This window comes from Podarcis muralis, chromosome 7, assembly GCF_964188315.1.
Source record: "Podarcis muralis chromosome 7, rPodMur119.hap1.1, whole genome shotgun sequence".
Taxonomy (NCBI): Eukaryota; Metazoa; Chordata; class Lepidosauria; order Squamata; family Lacertidae; genus Podarcis; species Podarcis muralis.
The window spans coordinates 89,288,983-89,308,430 of record NC_135661.1 but is presented as its reverse complement, the minus strand read 5'-3'; the positions used below and the strand labels follow the sequence as shown (position 1 = coordinate 89,308,430).

At 50.1% G+C, this 19,448-nt stretch overlaps 1 protein-coding gene across 1 annotated transcript in view; it reads left to right on the top strand.

The window, feature by feature from the left end:
• The window catches only part of LRFN1 (leucine rich repeat and fibronectin type III domain containing 1), a 142,291-nt gene extending 123,100 nt beyond the window's left edge, over positions 1-19,191 (top strand). Inside the window, exons 2-3 of the mRNA XM_028742308.2 lie at positions 3,768-5,163; positions 18,305-19,191. Of these exons, the coding sequence (XP_028598141.2) occupies positions 3,788-5,163; positions 18,305-19,181 (2,253 nt within the window). The 5' untranslated portion in view covers positions 3,768-3,787 and the 3' untranslated portion in view covers positions 19,182-19,191. The remainder of the gene's footprint in view (positions 1-3,767; positions 5,164-18,304) is intronic.
• The last annotated feature ends 257 nt before the right edge of the window (positions 19,192-19,448 follow it).

The following is a 19,448-nucleotide window of genomic DNA, read 5'->3' as shown; positions in this document are numbered from 1 at the left end:
TGCTTGATGATGCTGATTTGCCCATGTCTTATTGGGGGGAGAGCATGCTCACCGCGTGTTATCTCCAAAACAGGCTCTTTCATCAAACAATAGGTACAACCCCGTACTTTAAATTGTTTCAGAAAAAACCCAAAATTGACCATTTGCATGTGTTTGGATCAAAGGCCTGGGTATTAATTCCGAAACAAATGAGGAAGAAGGGAGATCCTAAGACCAAACAGTTAGTGTTTGTGGGTTACCAGGAGCTGGGAAAAGGTTTCCGTTTTGCTGAAGGGACAAATGGCATTGTGATCTCCAGGAATGCCAGTTTTTGTGAACATAGTGGCTGGGAGAGACTACATGCCAATACTGAGGTTTGGTTTGAACCTTCCCAGGAGCTTCATGACTCTGAAGGTAAACACAGAGAATCAGAGTCTGAGGGGGAGGAAAGTTCAGATAAGAGCTCTCAAGAAAGTGGAGTTAGCCAAAGACCAGTTGCTAAGCAACAAAAGAGAGGTCGTAGTTCTGAGGAGGAAAGTGGGTCAGAAGAAAAATTTTCTCCCAGAAGATCTAAAAGACAAAACAAAGGAGTGCCTCCGGTGCGTTTTTCCCCAGATACTGCAAATGTGTTTAGTGTAATTGCAGAACCTAAGAGTTTTCAGGATGTGTTAAAGTTACCAAAAGAGGAGGCAGAGCTCTGGAAACAGGCAATGGAGGAAGAGATGTCCTCTCTGAATGAGCACAAGGTCTTTACACCAGTAGCAGCGCCTGAGGGGGCAAAGATTGTAGGCTGCAGGTGGGTAAACAAACTAAAAGGTTTGCCAAACAATTGTCCAGTAAGTTCAAAGTGAAAGACTTAGGCCCGGTTAGGACATATCTAGGGTTGGAAGTGTGCTGGGCCCAAGATGGCAGCTGCCTAATTAGTCAGCAGAACAAAGTTAAACAACTACTGACTACATACAGGATGCAGGATTGCAAAGGGGCAGTGGTGCCTATGGATCCAGGTTTCATAAAAACACTTCATATAGATGAGAGTCCTGAATTTGAACATCCTGATGTATATCATTCTGTAATTGGAAGTTTATTGTATCTAGCACAGTGGTCCAGACCTGATATTAGCTATGCAGTAGGCATATTAAGTAGATTGGTCTCAAAACCCACACTAAATGCCTGGAAAGGGGTAAAACAAGTTCTGAGGTATCTCAAACAGACAATTGGCTATATGTTACAATTAAATTCTTCAGAGGATGAAATGTTGAGTTGCTACTGTGATAGTGACTGGGGAAATTTGCCGGATAGAAAATCTGTCACAGGACTAGTCATAATGGTCGGTGGAGCTTTAATCAGCTGGCGGTCACGCAAGCAAGATGTTGTAAGTGTATCATCAACGGAATCAGAGTACGCCGCATTGAGTGAATTGTGCAACGAGGTGATTTATTTCAAGCATTTGTTAGCAGATTTAAATGTAAATTGTGGAGAACCAGTACAAGTTTACATTGATAATCAAGCTTGTATAACCTTAAGTAAAACAGAGGGTTTCAAATCGCGTTCCAAACATATCTCTGTAAAATACCAAAATGTGCGTTGCTGTGTACAAGACAATGTAATCACCTGTACTTATGTACCAAGTGAAGAAAATGTAGCAGATGTGTTAACTAAACCATTGGCAAAGATAAAGAACAAGCGAATGTACAAGGGTTTAGGTTTGCTGGAAAAATGATCTCCTACATAGGTGTATTTGATGTTAATTGTTCAGCAGAATCTGTGAGGGGGTGTTCAGTTTCTGTTAATTGGTTCTCGTGGGAAACTTGCAGATTCTAGCTTCGCACAATTAACTCAGGCTGGTGTCAATTTACTCTTGGCAGAAAGCCCAGGCTGCTTGACCTAGAAACTACTTACTCTGATTGGTTAACGACCAGCACTCTGCTCTGTTATCAAGGGATTGCTAGCTCAGTTTGAAGTGAGGTGTTGTTAGGAGTAGAAGTGCTGTGTATGGTTTTGAGAGAGAGAGAGAAAGAGAGGATTTATTTTGCTTTTATTTGTATGCAGAAACTCTGCTGGTTTTATTTTTCCTTTTAATAAATCCTGTAAATAGTTATTCTGAGTCTAGCTGACTTGTCATTACTGCCGCAACTAGCTTCTTCGTTGTGCAGGAAAACTCTGCTACGTTTGGGCTAAAGCCAGTAGGGCTATGCCTGACACTCCAAAGTTCCATGATGTTTAAGGCTGATCAGTACTTTTTTCCTGGGGGGACGCATACCCCTTGACATTTTGTGAATCTAAGTTTGGCCTCATCAAGGGGCAGTATTTCAATATGAGTAGGAAAATGAGAGCACCCCTAAACATTTTTTTAAAAGAAAAAAAAGCACCGATTATTTGTTTACAGTACAATATGCAAGCTCAGATGTTTGGATATCTGAACCTGCAGTGTGTATACCAAAGTTTGGGTACTAATTCTTTGTGTTCAGATAAATGAATATTCGTACAAGTGTTTGCATAGCGGGAACTTCGTGTACATCAAACAGCAAGGGGGGGCAGGAGAGACCTTTAAAGTAAAGTGAGTAGATTAAATATTGTGCTTTGCATTGTCATTCCACATTGTAAAAGCAGAGCCCACCTCTCAATAAACTTGCTTTCTTGAGTTTTATATATTGCGTTTTATCATTAAGCTACTTTGCCAGGTTTTCCTTAACCAATCAGTTAGAATGGGTGGGGTCTTTATTTTCAACTTTTTGTGCAATACACTATTTTGCTGTGGTTAGCGTGCACAATTCTGAATAACAGCTTGCACATCATCCCTAGCTAACAGGACCAGTGGCCAGGGGTGATGGGAATTGCAGTCCCAAAACATCTGGAGGGCCGAGTTTGGGGATGCCTGTTCTTAACTTTCAACAGCAAAATAATAATAATACCTGTTGCTCCCTCACTTGCCACATGAAAGTATTTGGGCTCGTGTTCACATCATCAGTGTGCCCAGAACCATTCATTGAACTGTTTAACATGTGCATATGGACTCTCCTTAAGGGCCGGGGGGGTGTTAACTCTTGCCCTCGCTAACGCCTTCTCCAAGATCTTGTAGTTGAACCAGCATCCTTTTAGTTCAGCCACAAGAGAAGGGATTTATACAGTATATAGCTAGTTTAAGGGTGGTGCTGTGGGTTAAACCACAGAGCCTAGGACTTGCCGATCAGAAGGTCAGCGGTTTGAATCCCCGCGACGGGGTGAGCTCCCATTGCCTTAAGGGCCTTGCTCCTGCCAACCTAGCAGTTCGATAGCACCTCAAAGTGCAAGTAGATAAATAGGTACCGCTCCGGCGGGAAGGTAAACGGCATTTCCGTGTGCTGCTCTGGTTCGCCAGAAGCGGCTTAGTCATGACCAATAAAGCGAGATGAGCGCCACAACCCCAGAGTCGGCCACGACTGGACCTAATGGTCAGGGGTCCCTTTACCCCTTTACCTTTAGCTAGTTTAAGATACTGCTCTGTTGCCATTCTCTGCTGCAGACTAGCTTAGCCAGGTGCCTTAGATCTGAGTCTAATGGACCTATGGCAACCAGACCAGAAAAAGAGGACATGTCCTGGAAAAAGTGGACATATGGGAACCCTACCTTTAGTCTTCACAACTGCCTCACAGGGGCAAGACCCACAAGAAGAGTTGCTATGCTCATGAGGCCTGGCACTCCTGAGCAGACCTTGTTTGTTCTGATAAAGTTAACGTCACTTCTTCCGTGTGAGTCATTGCCGACACGCTTCTGTCCCCGACTGACGCCTCTCTCCCTTCCCTCCGCAGGTACGGCGTGTGCCGGTACGATGGAAAAGTTTTTCCTGCCTCTTCTGATGCTTGGCACCATGGCGAAACCTCAGCACTGCCCTGGCCGATGCATCTGCCAGAACATCTCCCCGACGCTGACCATGTTGTGCGCCAAGACGGGCCTCCTCTTTGTCCCGCCCACCATCGACCGGCGGACGGTGGAGCTGCGCCTGACGGACAACTTCATCACCGTCATCCGCCGCAAGGACTTCTCCAACATGACCAGCCTGGTGCACCTCACCCTCTCCCGCAACACCATCAGCCAGATCCTGCCCTACGCCTTCTCTGACCTGCGTGCCTTAAGGGCCTTGCACATGAACAGCAACCGCCTGGCCGCCCTGAAGAACGAACACTTCCGCGGGCTGGGCAACCTGCGCCACCTCATCCTGGGCAACAACCAGATCAGCCACATTGAGCCTTCCGCCTTTGACGAGTTCCTCTCGACCGTGGAGGACCTGGACCTCTCTTACAACAACCTGGAGACGCTGCCCTGGGAGGCCATCGGGCAGATGGTGACCCTCAACACCTTGACGTTGGACCACAACCTCATCGACCACATTGCCGAGGGAACCTTCTCCCAGCTGCAGAAGCTGGTCCGGTTGGACATGACCTCCAACCGGCTGCAGAAGCTGCCCCCGGACAACCTCTTCTTGAGAGCCCAAGTGTTGGCCAACGTGCGTGGGACTCACCCGTCCACCTTGACCATCAGCTTTGGAGGCAACCCGCTCCATTGCAACTGCGAGCTCCTCTGGCTCCGTAGGTTGACCCGAGAGGATGACCTGGAGACCTGCGCTTCGCCGGAACACTTGATGGACAAGTATTTCTGGTCCATCCCCGAGGAGGAGTTCATCTGCGAGCCCCCGCTCATCACCCGGCAATACTCCTCCAAGGCGTTCATCATGGAAGGGCAAGGCGTCAGCCTCAAGTGCAAGGCGGTGGGAGACCCAGAGCCCTCCATCCACTGGATCGCCCCCGACGGCAAGCTGATCCACAACACCACCCGCACGACGGTCTTCGAGAACGGGACCCTGGAGGTTCTCATCACCACCTTGAAGGACAACGGTGTCTTCACCTGCATCGCCTCCAACGCTGCCGGTGAGGCCACGGCTCCCGTCGAGATCTGCATTGTCCCACTCCCCTTACTGGTCAACAACACAGGGCACATGAAGGAGCCCGATCCCGGCTCATCGGACATCACCACCTCTGCCAAGTCGGGCGCCAACGACACCAAGAACCACCTGGACAAGAGGATCGTGGCGGCTGACCTGACGTCCACCTCAGTGGTCATCCACTGGCCGTCTGAGCGGCACATCCCTGGCATCCGTATGTACCAGATCCAGTACAACAGCTCCCTGGATGACTCTCTGGTTTACAGGCGAGTGACGTGGGTCGGGGCCCGTTGCACCATTCGAGTCGCTGCGCCGTGGTTGGGGCGGTGTCCTTGGCTGCCATGTGGATGGACTTGAGGGCAGGGGCCTGTATTGACATGGGGTATTAATGGGTGGGTGGGTGGGTGGGTGGGTGGTGATAATAATAATAATAATTTATTATTTATACCCCACCCTCTGGGCGGCTCCCAACACTCTGGGCGGCTCCCAACAGAATATTAGAAACACAATAAAACCTCAAACATTAAAAACTTCCCTAAACAGGGCTGCCTTCAGATGTCTTCTAAAAGTCAAGTAGTTGTTTTATTTCCGTGACATCTGACGGGAGGGCGTTCCGGCGTTCCACAGGGAGGGTGCCTCTACCGAGAAGGCCCTCGGAGAAGGCCCTCACTTCTCGCAGGGAGGGAACTGCCAGAAGGCCCTCGGAGCTGGACCTCAGTGTCTGGGCTGAACGATGGGGGTGAGCCACTCCTTCAGGTATCCTGGGCCTTTGAGGCCATTTAGGGCTTTCAAGGTCAGCACCAACGCTTTGAATTGTGCTCGGAAACGTACTGGGAGCCAATGTAGGTCTTTCAAGACGGGTGTTATGTGGTCTCAGTGGCCGCTCCCAGTCCCCAGTCTAGCTGCCGCATTCTGGATTAGTTGTAGTTTCCGGGTCACCTTCAAAGGTAGCCCCATGTAGAGCGCGTTGAAGTAGTCCAAGCAGGAGATAACCAGGGCATGCACCTCTCTGGCAAGACAGTCCACGGGCAGGAAGGGTCTCATCCTGCATACCAGATGGAGCTTTCAAGACCAGTCTTTCAGGACCAGTATTATATGGTCTCAGCAGCCACTCCCAGTCACCAGAGAGAGAGAGAGAGAGAAAACAATATGGTGCTGGAATTTATCTTGCTATAGGAACAGAGTTACGGAGATGTTGAAGCTGCAGTGATCTATCATGTGAGTTTCCACCAGGAGGGCTCACTAGGGAGTTGAAATGTATTGAGTTTTTGAAATTGCTCTGCCTCTTCTGAAGTATGGAATCATACTGTTGTGAAGTTGGAAGGGACCCCCAAAGGTCATCCAGCCCAACCCCCGCCACGCAGGTAATGGTAAAGGGACCCCTGACCATTAGGTCCAGTCGTGACTGACTCTGGGGTTGCGGCGCTCATCTCGCTTTATTGGTTGAGGGAGCCAACGTACAGTTTCTGGGTCATGTGGCCAGCAGGACTAAGCCGCTTCTGGCAAACCAGAGCAGCGCACGGAAATGCCGTTTACCTTCCCGCCAGAGTGGTACCTATTTATCTACTTGCACTTTGATGTGCTTTCGAACTGCTAGGTTGGCAGGAGCAGGGACCGAGCAACGGGAGCTCACCCCGTCGCGGGGATTCGAACCGCCGACCTTCTGATCGGCAAGCCCTAGGCTCTGTGGTTTAACCCACAGCGCCACCCGCAGGTATCACAGCAAAATAATCCCTGACAGATGGCCATCCAGCCTCTGCTTATAAACCTCCAAGGAAGGAGAGTCCACCAGCTCCCAGGGGAGTCCATTCCACCAGGAAGTTCTTCCTAACATTGAGTTGGGATCTCCTTCTTGTCATTGGAATCTGTTGGTTCAGGTCATTCCCTCCAGAGCAGCAGAAAACCAGCTTGCTCCATCTTCCACGGGACAGCCCTTCAGGTATTTGAAGGCATCTATCACGGCATGTGATAAGCGCGGGTGGCGCTGTGGGTTAAACCACAGAGCCTAGGGCTGGCAGATCAGAAGGTCGGCGGTTCGAATCCCCATGACAGGGTAAGCTCCCATTGCTCGGTCGCTGCTCCTGCCAACCTAGCAGTTAGAAAGCACGTCAAAGTACAAGTAGATAAATAGGTACCGCTCCGGCGGGAAGGTAAACGGCGTTTCCGTGCGCTGCTTTGGTTCGCCAGAAGCGGCTGAGTCATGCTGGCCACATGACCCGGAAGCTGTACGCCGGCTCCCTCAGCCAATAAAGCGAGATGAGAGCCGCAACCCCAGAGTCGGCCACGATTGGACCTAATGGTCAGGGGTCCCTTTACCTTAACCCTTATCCATCTTTCAGACTGGGAAAGGTTATGGAAGTGTGATTTGAAATCCTCGGCACGTTGTACATGAAAGGAAACTATAGGAAAATGATGTGCCGGTGGTATTTGTCTCCTAGTAAGGTAGGATGCAGGTGGCGCTGTGGTCTAAACCACTGAGCCTCTTGGGCTTGCAGATCAGAAGGTTTGTGGTTCAAATCCCCGCAACGGGGTGAGCTCCCATTGCTCTGTCCCTGCTCCTGCCAAACTAGCAGTTCAAAAGCACATCAAAGTGCAAGTAGATAAATAGGTACCGCTCTGGCGGGACGGTAAACAGCGTTTCCGTGCACTGCTCTGGTTCGCCAGAAGTGGCTTAGTCATGCTGGCCACATGACCCGGAAGCTATACGCCAGCAGAGTCGGCCACGACTGGACTTAACTGTCAGAGGTCCTTTACCTTTTTTATCACAGCATCTCTTAGTCTTCTGAGAGACAAGCCATTGAACATAGGGACTGAGCAACTTCCCACTCAAGTCTCCAAAGAAGTCTACCTGAGTGAGATCAGCCCTGTGATTTAATTATTTTTTGTTCTTCTGAATGCCTGAGCTATAGTTTCCCACCATGCATTATTCCATACAGTTGTCTGAGGCTTTACTCAGAAGTAAACCCCACCGACTTGAGTGGGACAGACTTTGTAGCTGGTCCTGCAGCCTGCCAGCTAAGCCCCACCCTGTGCACTTCTACTCCAAAGTAAGCCCAACAGAGTCCCATTGGGCTTACTCCCAAGTAAGCATGCGCAGGCTCGCAGCCCAAATCCATGCAGGTTTTGATCGGCGCACAGCTATTGTTAAATTTCTTGCCATGTTATGGCATTAGGGATAATCATATGTATTTACAATCTTACGAGTAATTTGACTTAATTATCGTTATGTGGGATGCTAATTTTTGGTGGGTGTTTTTTTAATAGTTATTATTGTTTTCGTAATGGGCTGCCTTCAGCGCTGGCAACAAAGGAAGGGTAGCATAGAAAAAGATTAATATAAATGAATAAATAAGGCAGGCGAAGGATCTCAGGAAATGCTTTTGCTGGGGAAATGATTCGAATGTGGGAAGGTGTTTGCAGGAGCTGGGTGAGCAGAGAGGAGAGGGAATAGAGCAGGCATCCCCAAACTCAGCCCTCCAGATGTTTTGGACTACAATTCCCATCATCCCTGACCACTGGTCCTGTTAGCTAGGGATGATGGGAATTGTAGTCTCAATACATCTGGAGGGCCGGAGTTTGCCTGTGCCTGCTCAAACGCCTTGGTACTCAAACAACTTGGAATCCAAATGGTCTGCAAATATGTTGTTGTTTAGTCGTTTAGTCGGGTCCGACTCTTGGTGACCCCCTGGACCAGAGCACGCCAGGCCCTCCTGTCTTCCACTGCCTCCTGCAGTTTGGTCAAACTCATGCTGGTAGCTTCGAGAACACCGTCCCACCATCTCGTCCTCTGTGGTCCCCTTCTCCTTGTGCCCTCCATCTTTCCCAACATCAGGGTCTTTTGCAGGGAAACTTCTCTTCTCCTGAGGTGGCCAAAGTCTTGGAGCCTCAGCTTCAGGATCTGTCCTTCCAGTGAGCACTCAGGGCTGATTTCCTTCAGAATGGAGAGGTTTGATCTTCTTGCAGTCCATGGGACTCTCAAGAGTCTCCTCCAGCACCAGAATTCAAAAGCATCCATTCTTTGGCGATCAGCCTTCTTTATGGTCCAGCTCTCACTTCCCTACATCACTCCTGGGAAAACCAGAGTTTTAACTATACGGACCTTTGTCGGCAAAGTGATGTCTTTGCCTTTTAAGATGCTGTCTAGGTTTGTCATTGCTCTGCAAATATAAGGGTCTGCATTTAAATATAAGGCTTTGCCTTAAATGCATGCAGTGGTACCTTGGTTCTCAAATGCAGGCATAGGCAAACTCCGGCCCTCCAGATGTTTTGAGACAACAATTCCCATCATCAGCTAGGGATAATGGGATTTGTAGGCCAAAACATCTGGAGGGCCGCAGGTTGGGGGTGCCTGGAATAGAGAGTGAGGTTGGTGAGAGTGCTGCTGATAACGCCCAAGGTTGCAGGTTCGATCCCTGTAAGGGGCAGCTGTATATTCCTTTTTTCCTTTTCTTTGGATTTATTGTTTTATTAAATTGCGAAACAGCTTACAAACAATAAATAATGACAACAGAACATAATGCAACAATGCAACGTAAAGCACGTAAAATCCTATAGAATAGTTAAGAAATTAAGCAATTACAAATTACCAGTGAAACAATCAGAATCTATGAAACGCGGTGAACCAAACAACTAAAAAGATGAGCTAAACAGCCCAAGAACAACAAAAGTCCTATTGTAGGATTCGCAGAGTACAACAATATTCATAAATTATGAACTAACGAAATAAAAAGGTAAAGGTACCCCTGCCCGTACGGGCCAGTCTTGACAGACTCTGGGGTTGTGCGCCCATCTCACTTAAGAGGCCGGGGGCCAGCGCTGTCCGGAGACACTTCCGGGTCACGTGGCCAGCGTGACAAAGCTGCATCTGGCGAGCCAGCACCAGCACACAGAACGCCGTTTACCTTCCCGCTAGTAAGCGGTCCCTATTTATCTAATTGCACCCGGGGGTGCTTTCGAACTGCTAGGTTGGCAGGCGCTGGTACCAAGCAACGGGAGCGCACCCCGCCGTGGGGATTCGAACCGCTGACATTTCGATCGGCAAGCCCTAGGCGCTGAGGCTTTTACCCACAGCACCACCCGCGTCCCTCTAACGAAATAGCAACCCCAAAATAAGCTCAGCAGCGCTGGATTCACACACTCCCCACTCCTTTGACTTACAATCTTAATCTCATTTGTTCTGTTCATTCAAAGACACATGCACATTCCTGCATTGCCCGGGGTTGGTCTAGATGACCCTCGGGTTCCCTTCCAACTCTCCATGATTCTATGATTTTGCATGCAGAGCAGCTGCTCCACCACTGACCCACCAGCACGTTCCCTTCCATTTGCCTCCCCGAGGAGTTTCCCTGCTTTGACACCCTCCCCTTCCAGAGATCCGACGATCCCGCACAGCTTATCTCCACCACTCCTGCCACCTTGCAGCCATCTCTCAGGAAAGGGGAGAGCAGGAGAGGTGGAACAGCTGCTCATACTGGGATTCCCTGCCAGGAATTGTCACAAAGCCAGCAATAAGATTAAAGCAGAGTTCAGGCGCAGAGGCAGGGAAGCAGCCATGAAAGCAGCCTCAAAGACTTCCTCCTTCCGTGCTCAGCATGGCAGCACTAGAATCAGAGAACTGAGGATCATCTATTCCAACCCTCTGCAAGGCAGGAATCTTTCGCCCAATGCAGGGATTGAACCCATAACCTTTAGATGCTTCTTATTCTTCTCTGGCGATCCCTCGTAGCCAAGTAAGATTGTCTCCCATAAACACAGCCTTAACAATGAGTTCATAAGTGACTGTGGAGGCCAATTCTGGATCCACACATCCTTCCACAGTGGGGACATTGGTTCCCGGGCGGAGAGTTGATCACGGTGTCAATTTGCCAAGCGTGCCTTCCTCTTAGAACGTTTCTCCCTTGCGTCCTGAGTTCGAGTGTCTTCAAAGCCCATGACACCTTTGGTCAAGGCTGTTCTCCAACTGGAGCGCTCGCAGGCCAGTGTTTCCCAATTGTTGGTGTTTATACTACATTTTTAAAGATTTGCCTTGAGAGAGTCTTTGAACCTCTTTTGTTGACCACCAGCATCACGCTTTCCATTTTTAAGTTGGGAATAGAGTAGTTGCTTTGGAAGATGATCATCAGGCATCCACATGACACGACCAGTCTAACGAAGTTGATGTTGAAGAATCATTGCTTCAACACATGTGATCTTTGCTTCTTCTAGTACACTGGTATTAGTTCTCCTGTCTTCCCAAGTGATGTGTAAAATTTTCTGGAGACGCCATTGATGGAATCTTTCGAGAAGTTGGAGATGGCGTTTATAAGTGGTTCATGTTTCACAAGCGTACAGTAAGGTTGGTAGTGCAATAGCTTTGTAAACAAGCATTTTGGTTTCCCTGCGAATGTCCCGGTTCTCAAACACTCTGCACTACAATCAGGAGAAATCCAAACTTGCAGAGCTCTGGCGATGCTGGATTTCGGCATCAATGTTGACTTTTGTGGAAAGATAACTGCCCAGGTAGGAGAAGTGATTGACATTTTCCAATGTTACACCATTGAGTTGGATTTAGGGGAATCGAACCTGCAACCTTGGCACGATTAGCCAACTGAGCTATCCAGTTGTCTAGAACCGGGGGAGGGCTGTGGCTCAGTGGTTAGAGCCCCTGCCTTGCTCACCCAAAGTCCCAGGTTCAATCCTCAGCAGCAAAGACTTGTAGAAGGCATTCATCTGGTCCAACTCCCGGCAGTGCAGAAGTCACCATTCCAGGTAAGCCAGGTAGAGAGCCCTGCTTGAAATCCCATAGAGACTCCGTCGGTCCATGTAGACAGTACTGAGCTGGATAGACCGATGGACTGACTTTCCTGTAAGGCATAGCTGTCAACTGTCCCTTATGGGGCGGGAAACTCCCTTATCCCAGCGCCGTGTCCCGCTGCTGTCCCAGATTGATGATGTCCCTTAAATGTCCCGGGTTTCATGCTCGCCCGGCTCAAGAGGGAAGCAGCGGCTCAGGGTCCTTCGCCGCACGAGAGAGAGCGCGCATGAGCTGCCGCGTCTCCGTCTCTCCCTTTTCCCCCTCAGGGGCACGTCCTGAGGAGACGGGTGGCGGCGGGCGGGTAGGCATCCCCTCTCTTGCGAGACTTCCGCCTCGCTGCCAGGGGAAGCCGGAGGCGGCAGTGGTGGCTGAGGAGGTGGCCTGAGGGAGGAGGAAGAGGAGGGGATGGGGAGGGACACAGAAGGGCGGCGCTTCAGCGGCTGCCACGGCTCCGCAACCGCCTCATGCCGGGCTCACGGGCGGCGTGGGCAAGAGTCTCTCTCCCTCCCCTCCCCCTCTCGGGTGGGGAAGGGCCAATGGAACTCCTCGCTCCAAGACGACGGCAGCCCCGACGTGCTGCTTAGCATTCCCTCCAACCAGTGCAGCATCTTAATGTAGTGATTCCCCCCTCTGCATAATTTTCATAACTCTATTTTTATAAATCATTTGTCGACCCATAGTTCAAATTTTTACTACAAGTTTTCTGTCAATCCTACCAATGTATGTAACTCTTGGCAATAGCTTTTCAACTAAATTATAAGCTTTCCCCATTCTTTATTAAAGAGGTCCTCTTCCTGGTTTCTAATTCTGCCTGTAAGCTTTGTCATCTCGACGTCGTTCATCAGTTTTGTCTGCCCCTCTTCTTTGGTGGGAGTTGTAGACCCTTAGGATCATCTAGTCCAACCCCTGCAAAACCCAGTCAGTCGCAGCAAAAGCAGCATGGCTCCATCAGTGCTGGATTTCTGTATAAGCTAAGCCAAAATCCCTTATTTTGGCTGCTGATCCCTTATTTTTGAGGCTGCTGGTCCCTTATTTTCAAATCTGTAAGTTGGCAGCTATGCTATAAGGTCACCTCCTAGGTTCAGTGTAAATCATCCTTCTGTTCAGAATTGAGATTTTATTGCATTTTTAGGGGGAGTGTCGTAGCTCAGAGCACTTGCCTTTGCAAGCCAACGGTCCCAGGTGTCATTTCTGGCTGTTTGCCGGCTGTTCTGTTGGAAATTGTAGCTGCGGTGGCTAAGTAGAACCTCCTTGGATAGGCGCAGTGCACCTCAGAGTGCCAGATGTTGGTGACAAACTTCAGGAAAGGGCTGTGGCCTTCAGGAGCAGCTTGTAGGCATCTCAGAGGCATTGAGGGGGGCACCTTCCAGAAACAGCATCCTGACTGGATTTTATGTGCAGCTGAGGTGTTGGCTGTGTCTGGATGTCACAGCAAACCAGTCTTCACCAACTTTGGGCAGAATTCCCAGTCAGCTGCAACCATGGTTTATCAGCCGCCTTTGATACAATCGACCATAACATCCTTCTGGACCGTCTAGAGGGACTGGGAGCTGGGGGCACTGTCATACAGTGGTTCCACTCCTTTCTTCTGGGCCTTGTCCAGAAAGTGGGGGGGGGATGAGTGTTCAGACCCCTGGGCCCTCACTTGTGGGGTGCCTCAGGGTTCCGTCCTCTCCCCCATGCTTTTTAACATCTACATGAAGCCGCTGGGAGAGATCACCAGGGGGTTTGGGCTGGGTGTTCATCAGTATGCGGATGACACCCAGCTCTACCTCTTTTAAATCAGAACCAGTGAGGGCGGTGAAGGTCCTGTGTGAGTGTCTGGAGGTAGTTGGAGGATGGATGGCAGCTAATGGATTGAGGTTGAATCCTGACAAGACAGAAGTACTATTCTTGGGGGACAGGGGACGGGCTGGTGTGGAGGACTCCCTGGTCCTGAATGGGGTAACTGTGCTCCTGAAGGACCAGGTGCACAGCCTGGGAGTCATTTTGGACTCACAGCTGTCCATGGAGGTGCAGGTCAATTCTGTATCCAGGGTAGCTGTTTCACAGCTCCATCTGGTATACAGGATGAGACCCTCCCTGCCCGCAGACTGTCTTGCCAGAGTGGTGCATCCTCTGGTTATCTCCCGCTTGGACTACTGCAATGCGCTCTACGTGGGGCTACCTTTGAAGGTGACCCGGAAACTACAATTAATCCAGAATGCGGCAGCTAGACTGGGGACTGGGAGCAGCCGCTGAGACCACATAACACCGGTCCTGAAAGATCTACATTGGCTCCCAGTATGTTTCCGAGCACAATTCAAAGTGTTGGTGCTGACCTTGAAAGCCCTAAACGGCCTCGGCCCAGTATGCACCACTCTGGCAAGACAGTCTATGGGCAGGGAGGGTCTCATCCTGCATACCAGATGGAGCTGGTAAACAGCTGCCCTGGACACAGAATGGACCTGCACCACCGACAGAAGCCACAGGTAGCCTTCTCCTCCCAGAATTTGTCCAATCCTCTCGGAGGCAGTTTCCCAAGGACATGAGGAGAAGCTTGCCCCTTCTCTCCCGATGATTAATTCACCCGTTCCAGAGGCGCCATGTTCCGCCAGTGGGAGACAGATGTGGAGACCCAGCACCCAGCAAGACCCTGGTGTGGAGGCCCAGATACCTTGTTTCTTTGAAGGCTGACACCGGCTAATCCTTTCCGCTGGCAGAATGATGGATCCTGCTCTCTCCCCTCCCCGGCCGGATCAATCCATCTTCCCGCCAGGTCGCCTGGGCCACGTGCGATCTGTGTGTCGCCCCCCCCCCAACATATCCTCTCCCCCCTCCCCTCCTGTCTTTCCCACCCCCAGAAAATTGCAGCTGTTGGCGACACGGTTCTATAATTCTTGGCTAATTGCCTGCTGCTCCTCAGGCCTCTCCATCACTCGCTTCTGCTAATAAATGGGAACTAATCGAGTGCTCTGCAGAAGTGCAGCACTTCAGCAGTCCGTGGACCACTTTGCAAGGCCCCCCCCCCCCGCCTCTCCCGCCTGGATCCTCTGCATCCCTCTCCTGCCAGGGTGCACAGGAAGGTGCTGAGCACCTGTCTTCTCCTGCCCCACCTCTCTTTTATTTCACTTTATTTTTGCTTTATTTATTTGGTTGTGGTTTTTTTCTTCAAATTACAGCTTTACAATCACATATCCAACATACTGGTGGGATGCGGGTGGCGCTGTGGGTTAAACCACAGAGCCTAGGGCTTGCTGATCAGAAGGTCGGTGGTTCGAATCCCCACAACAGGGTGAGCTCCCGTTGCTCGGTCCCTGCTCCTGCCAACCTAGCAGTTCGAAAGCACGTCAAAGTGCAAGTAGATAAATAGGTACCACTCCGGCGGGAAGGTAAACGGCGTTTCCGTGCGCTGCTCTGGTTCGCCAGAAGCAGCTTAGTCATGCTGGCCACATGACCCGGAAGCTGTACGCCAGCTCCCTCAGCCAGTAAAGCGAGATGAGCGCCGCAACCCCAGAGTCGGCCACGACTGGACCTAATGGTCAGGGGTCCCTTTACCTTTAACTTTACATCTGGCTGGGTTTCCCCACTCTGGGCTGCTTCCAACAAAATATTAAAATATCCGACATACATCATCATCAACATCATTATTATTATTGTTTTTATTTTGATTTCTATACTGCCCTATACCCAAAGGTCTCAGGGCAGTTCACATAAAATATCAAATACAGTTGTACCTTGGGTTACAGCCACTTCAGTTTGCGTTTTTCGTGTTGCGGACCGCCGAAACCTGGAAGTACCGGAACAGGTTACTTCCGGGTTTTGGCGGTCGCACATGCGCAGAAGTGCTAAATTGCTCTTTGCGCATGCACAGAAGCACTGAATCGCAACCCGTGCGTGAGCAAACATGCAGATGCAGTTTGTGAATGTGCATCCCACACGGATCATGTTCGCAACTTGAGCGTCCGCTGTACATAAAATCAAAACAAAACCAGCAACCCAATAATAATCTAAAACCCCCAAAAGAGCCAGCATTTTTAAAAAGGGTATAGGATGTAGATCAAGACAGGCAAAGGCCTGGTTGAAGAAGAACGTTTTTGCCTGGCGCCTAAAAGTGTATAGTGAAGGTGCCAGGTGAACTTCCCTGGGGAGAGCATTCCGCAGACAGGGAGCCACTGCAGAAAGGGCCCTGTTCTCGTTTTGATGCCCTCTCGCAGAGGAGGCACATGAAGAACATAAAAACAAGATTAAAGGAATCTCCTGGACTCTCCCCCCCTCCCCTTTGTGGTCCTATTATTAGTCATTTCCTCCTGCATCTTTTATAATAATCCAAATCTTTTACATCTCCATTATATCCACAATTCAACATTAAATTACAAGTGTTACTCCAATCCTACTAACAATTTTAACTGTTTACAATGGTTTATAAGATAATTTCCCCCAATATTTATTAAAATTTTGGACTTCCTGATTTCTGATTCTTCCGGTCATTTTTGCCATTACGGCATAATACATCAAAGTCATCTTCTATTCTTCTCTGGTCGGGACTTTATCTTCTTTCCATCTCTGGGCCAATAATATTCATGCAGCCGTGGTTGCATACATAAATAAACTTTTCTGCTCCCTTGGGATTTCGGCACCTAAAATTCCTTAAAGAAAGGTTTCGGGGGGGGGGGTTAAAGAAAAAGTTAGTCCAACCCGCTGCAATGCAGGAATCTCAGCTAAAACATCCATGGCATGTGACCATCCAACTTCTGCATTAAGACCTCCAAGGATGGAGAGTTCACAAGCTCCCAAGAGAGACCATTCCACTGTCAAACAACTCTTATTGTCAGAAAGTTCTTCCTGACATTTAGTGGGAATCTCCTTTGGTGCAATCTGAAGCCATTGGTTCAGGTCTTCTGGGCTCAGAGTGGCTGGAGCAAGCCAGTCAGATGGGAGCAAGGATTCTTCAACATCGACTTCGCTGGACTGGTCATGTTGTGTGGATGCCTGATGATCGTCTTCCAAAGCAACTCCTCTATTCCCAACTTAAAAATGGAAAGCGTAATGCTGGTGGTCAACAAAAGAGGTTTAAAGACCGTCTCAATGCAAATCTTTTAAAATGTAGTATAAGCACCAACAATTGGGAAACACTGGCCTGCGAGCGCTCCAGTTGGAGAACAGCCTTCACCAAAGGTGTCATGGGATTTGAAGACACTCGTACTCAGGACGCAAGGGAGAAATGTGTTAAGAGGAAGGCACGCTTGGCAAACCCTCACCATGATCAACTCCCGCCTGGAAACCAATGTCCCCAACTGTGGAAGGACGTGTGGGTCCAGAATTGGCCTCCACAGTCACTTACGGACTCACTGTTAAGACCGTGTTCATGAAAAACAATCTTACTCAGATATGAGTGATCGCCAAAAAAATAAATATATGATGATGATTCAGAGAAGCAGAAATAAAGCTCTTCCATCTTCCATGTGACTTCAGATATTAGAGGATGGCTATCCTATCTCCTGTCAGTCTCCTCTTTTCCAGGCTAAACATGCCCAACTCCCTCAACCGTTCCTCATATGGCTCGGTTTCCAGACCCTTGATCATCTTGGTCGCCCTCCTCTGCACACCTACCAATATAAAAAGAGCTGTCACGTGATAGACTGAACAAGCTTGTTTTCTCCTCCTCTGGAGGGTAGGACTCGAACCCACAGCACCAAGTTACAAGAAAGGAGATTCCGACTAAACATTACTTTCTGACAGTAAGAGCTGTTTGACAGCGGAACGGTTGTGGTGGACTCTCCTTCCTTGCAGATTTTTAAGCAGAGGTTGGATGGCCATCTACCATGGATGGCTGAGTTGAGATTCCTGCATTGCAGCGGGTTGGACTAGATGACCCAGGGTCCCTTCCAACTCTACAATTCTATGATTCTGTGAGAGTTACATAATAATAATAATAATAATAATAATAATAATAATAATAATAATAATAATTTTTTATTTATACCCCACCCTTCCCAGTTCAAAAACCGGGCTCAGGGCGGCTAACAACAAATTTAAAACACTTTAAAACACTTAATTATAAAGACAGCATAAAATACAGTGTAAAAACATGAATGACAATAAAATTCAAAATTGAAAAATCAATTAGATAATCCCCAGGGCTAGCTGGCTGAATTGGTCCTACTTGGGCCAGCAAGGAGACCAGGGGAGAATTAGCTGTGGGGTCCCAGAGCGGGGAATCTTCATAAAAGGGGAGGGGGTGGGAAGGGAAGGGAAATAAAAGATCAGGCTGAATTCAAATTGAAAGCCAGGTGAAATAGCTCTGTCTTACAGGCCCTGCGGAAGGAGGTTAAATCCTGCAGGACCCTGGTCTCCTGGGACAGAGCATTCCACCAGGTCGGAGCCACCACTGAGAAGGCCCTGGCCCTGGTGGAGGATAGTCTGACTTCCTTAGAGCCCGGGACCTCTAAACTATGGTTGTTCATGGACCTTTAGGTCCTCTGCAGGGCAGACCAGGAGAGACGGTCCCGTAGATACAAGGGCCCTAAGCCATGCAGGAATGATGCCCGTGAGAGACGAAGGGGTGGCTGGGTGCTGTTTCTAACCCTCGATTTGTTTGATCCCAATGTCTCCTTCTCTCCTCGCCCCCCCAGGATGATCCCCTCGTCCAGCAAGACCTTCCTGGTGAACGACTTGGCGGCCGGCCGGGACTACGACCTGTGTGTCCTGGCTGTCTACGATGACGGGGTGACATCCCTGACGGCAACCCGGGTGGTGGGCTGCGTCCAGTTCACCACGGAGGGCGAGGCCACCCAGTGCCACTCGCTTCACACCCAGTTCCTGGGAGGCACCATGATCATCATCATCGGGGGCATCATCGTGGCCTCCGTCCTGGTCTTCATCATCATCCTCATGATCCGGTACAAAGTCTACAGCGGGCAGGAGGAGCACAAGAAAGCCAAAGTCAGCAACGTCTACTCGCAGACCAACGGGAACCAGCCTCACGCCCACCCCCTTCCCCGCTCGTCCTCCAAGGACAAATACGAGACTCTCCAAGAAGTGGCCTCCAAGGAACCTCCTCCGAGGGGGGACGCTGCAGGAGAGGCGCCCAGCCGCCAAGACGTTGCCTTGACGGAGGTGGACAGCCGAGGAGGCTCCAAGATGGCCACCAGCCTCCAGACGGTGGCCATCTTGTCTTCTGACGAAGGGCAGGCAGAAGGTGCCCTGAGGGGCTCGACGGTTTCCTTGTGCTTGGTCAAGGATGCCGGGTCGGGGCCGCCGTTGCGGGCCAAGATGGGCGGCGGTGGCGGCGGTTTGGTGGGGTTCCCCGCGCGCGAGTTGTCCAGGACTCACCATCACCGCCACTCCTTCGACGGGGACTACTCGCTGTTCCAGAGCCACAGCTACCCGCGTCGGGCACGGACAAAGCGACACATGTCCACCTCGCAGTTGAACTCGGACGAGGACCCCCTGAGCCACAGGAGGGTCACTTTTAGCAGCACAGAATGGATGCTCGAAAGCACAGTCTGAAAAGTGGGGGGCGGGCGGCGGGGAGGGGGGACGGACGGACGGACGGAGGGACTTGCCGGACGCACAACTCGTTGGGGGCAGAGAAACCAAGGAAGGGAGGCAGGGAAGGTGGCCGGGGGGGGAGAGAGAGAGAGACGCAGGCTGAAATATTCACGGGGGGCAAGGGGCGGATCCGGCCCGCCCCCCCTTTGCCCCCCAACCTCTTCCGCAATTGACCGCTCGTTTCCAGAATCTCCTGCGGCGGTGCCTTAACCGAGCCACAAAGAG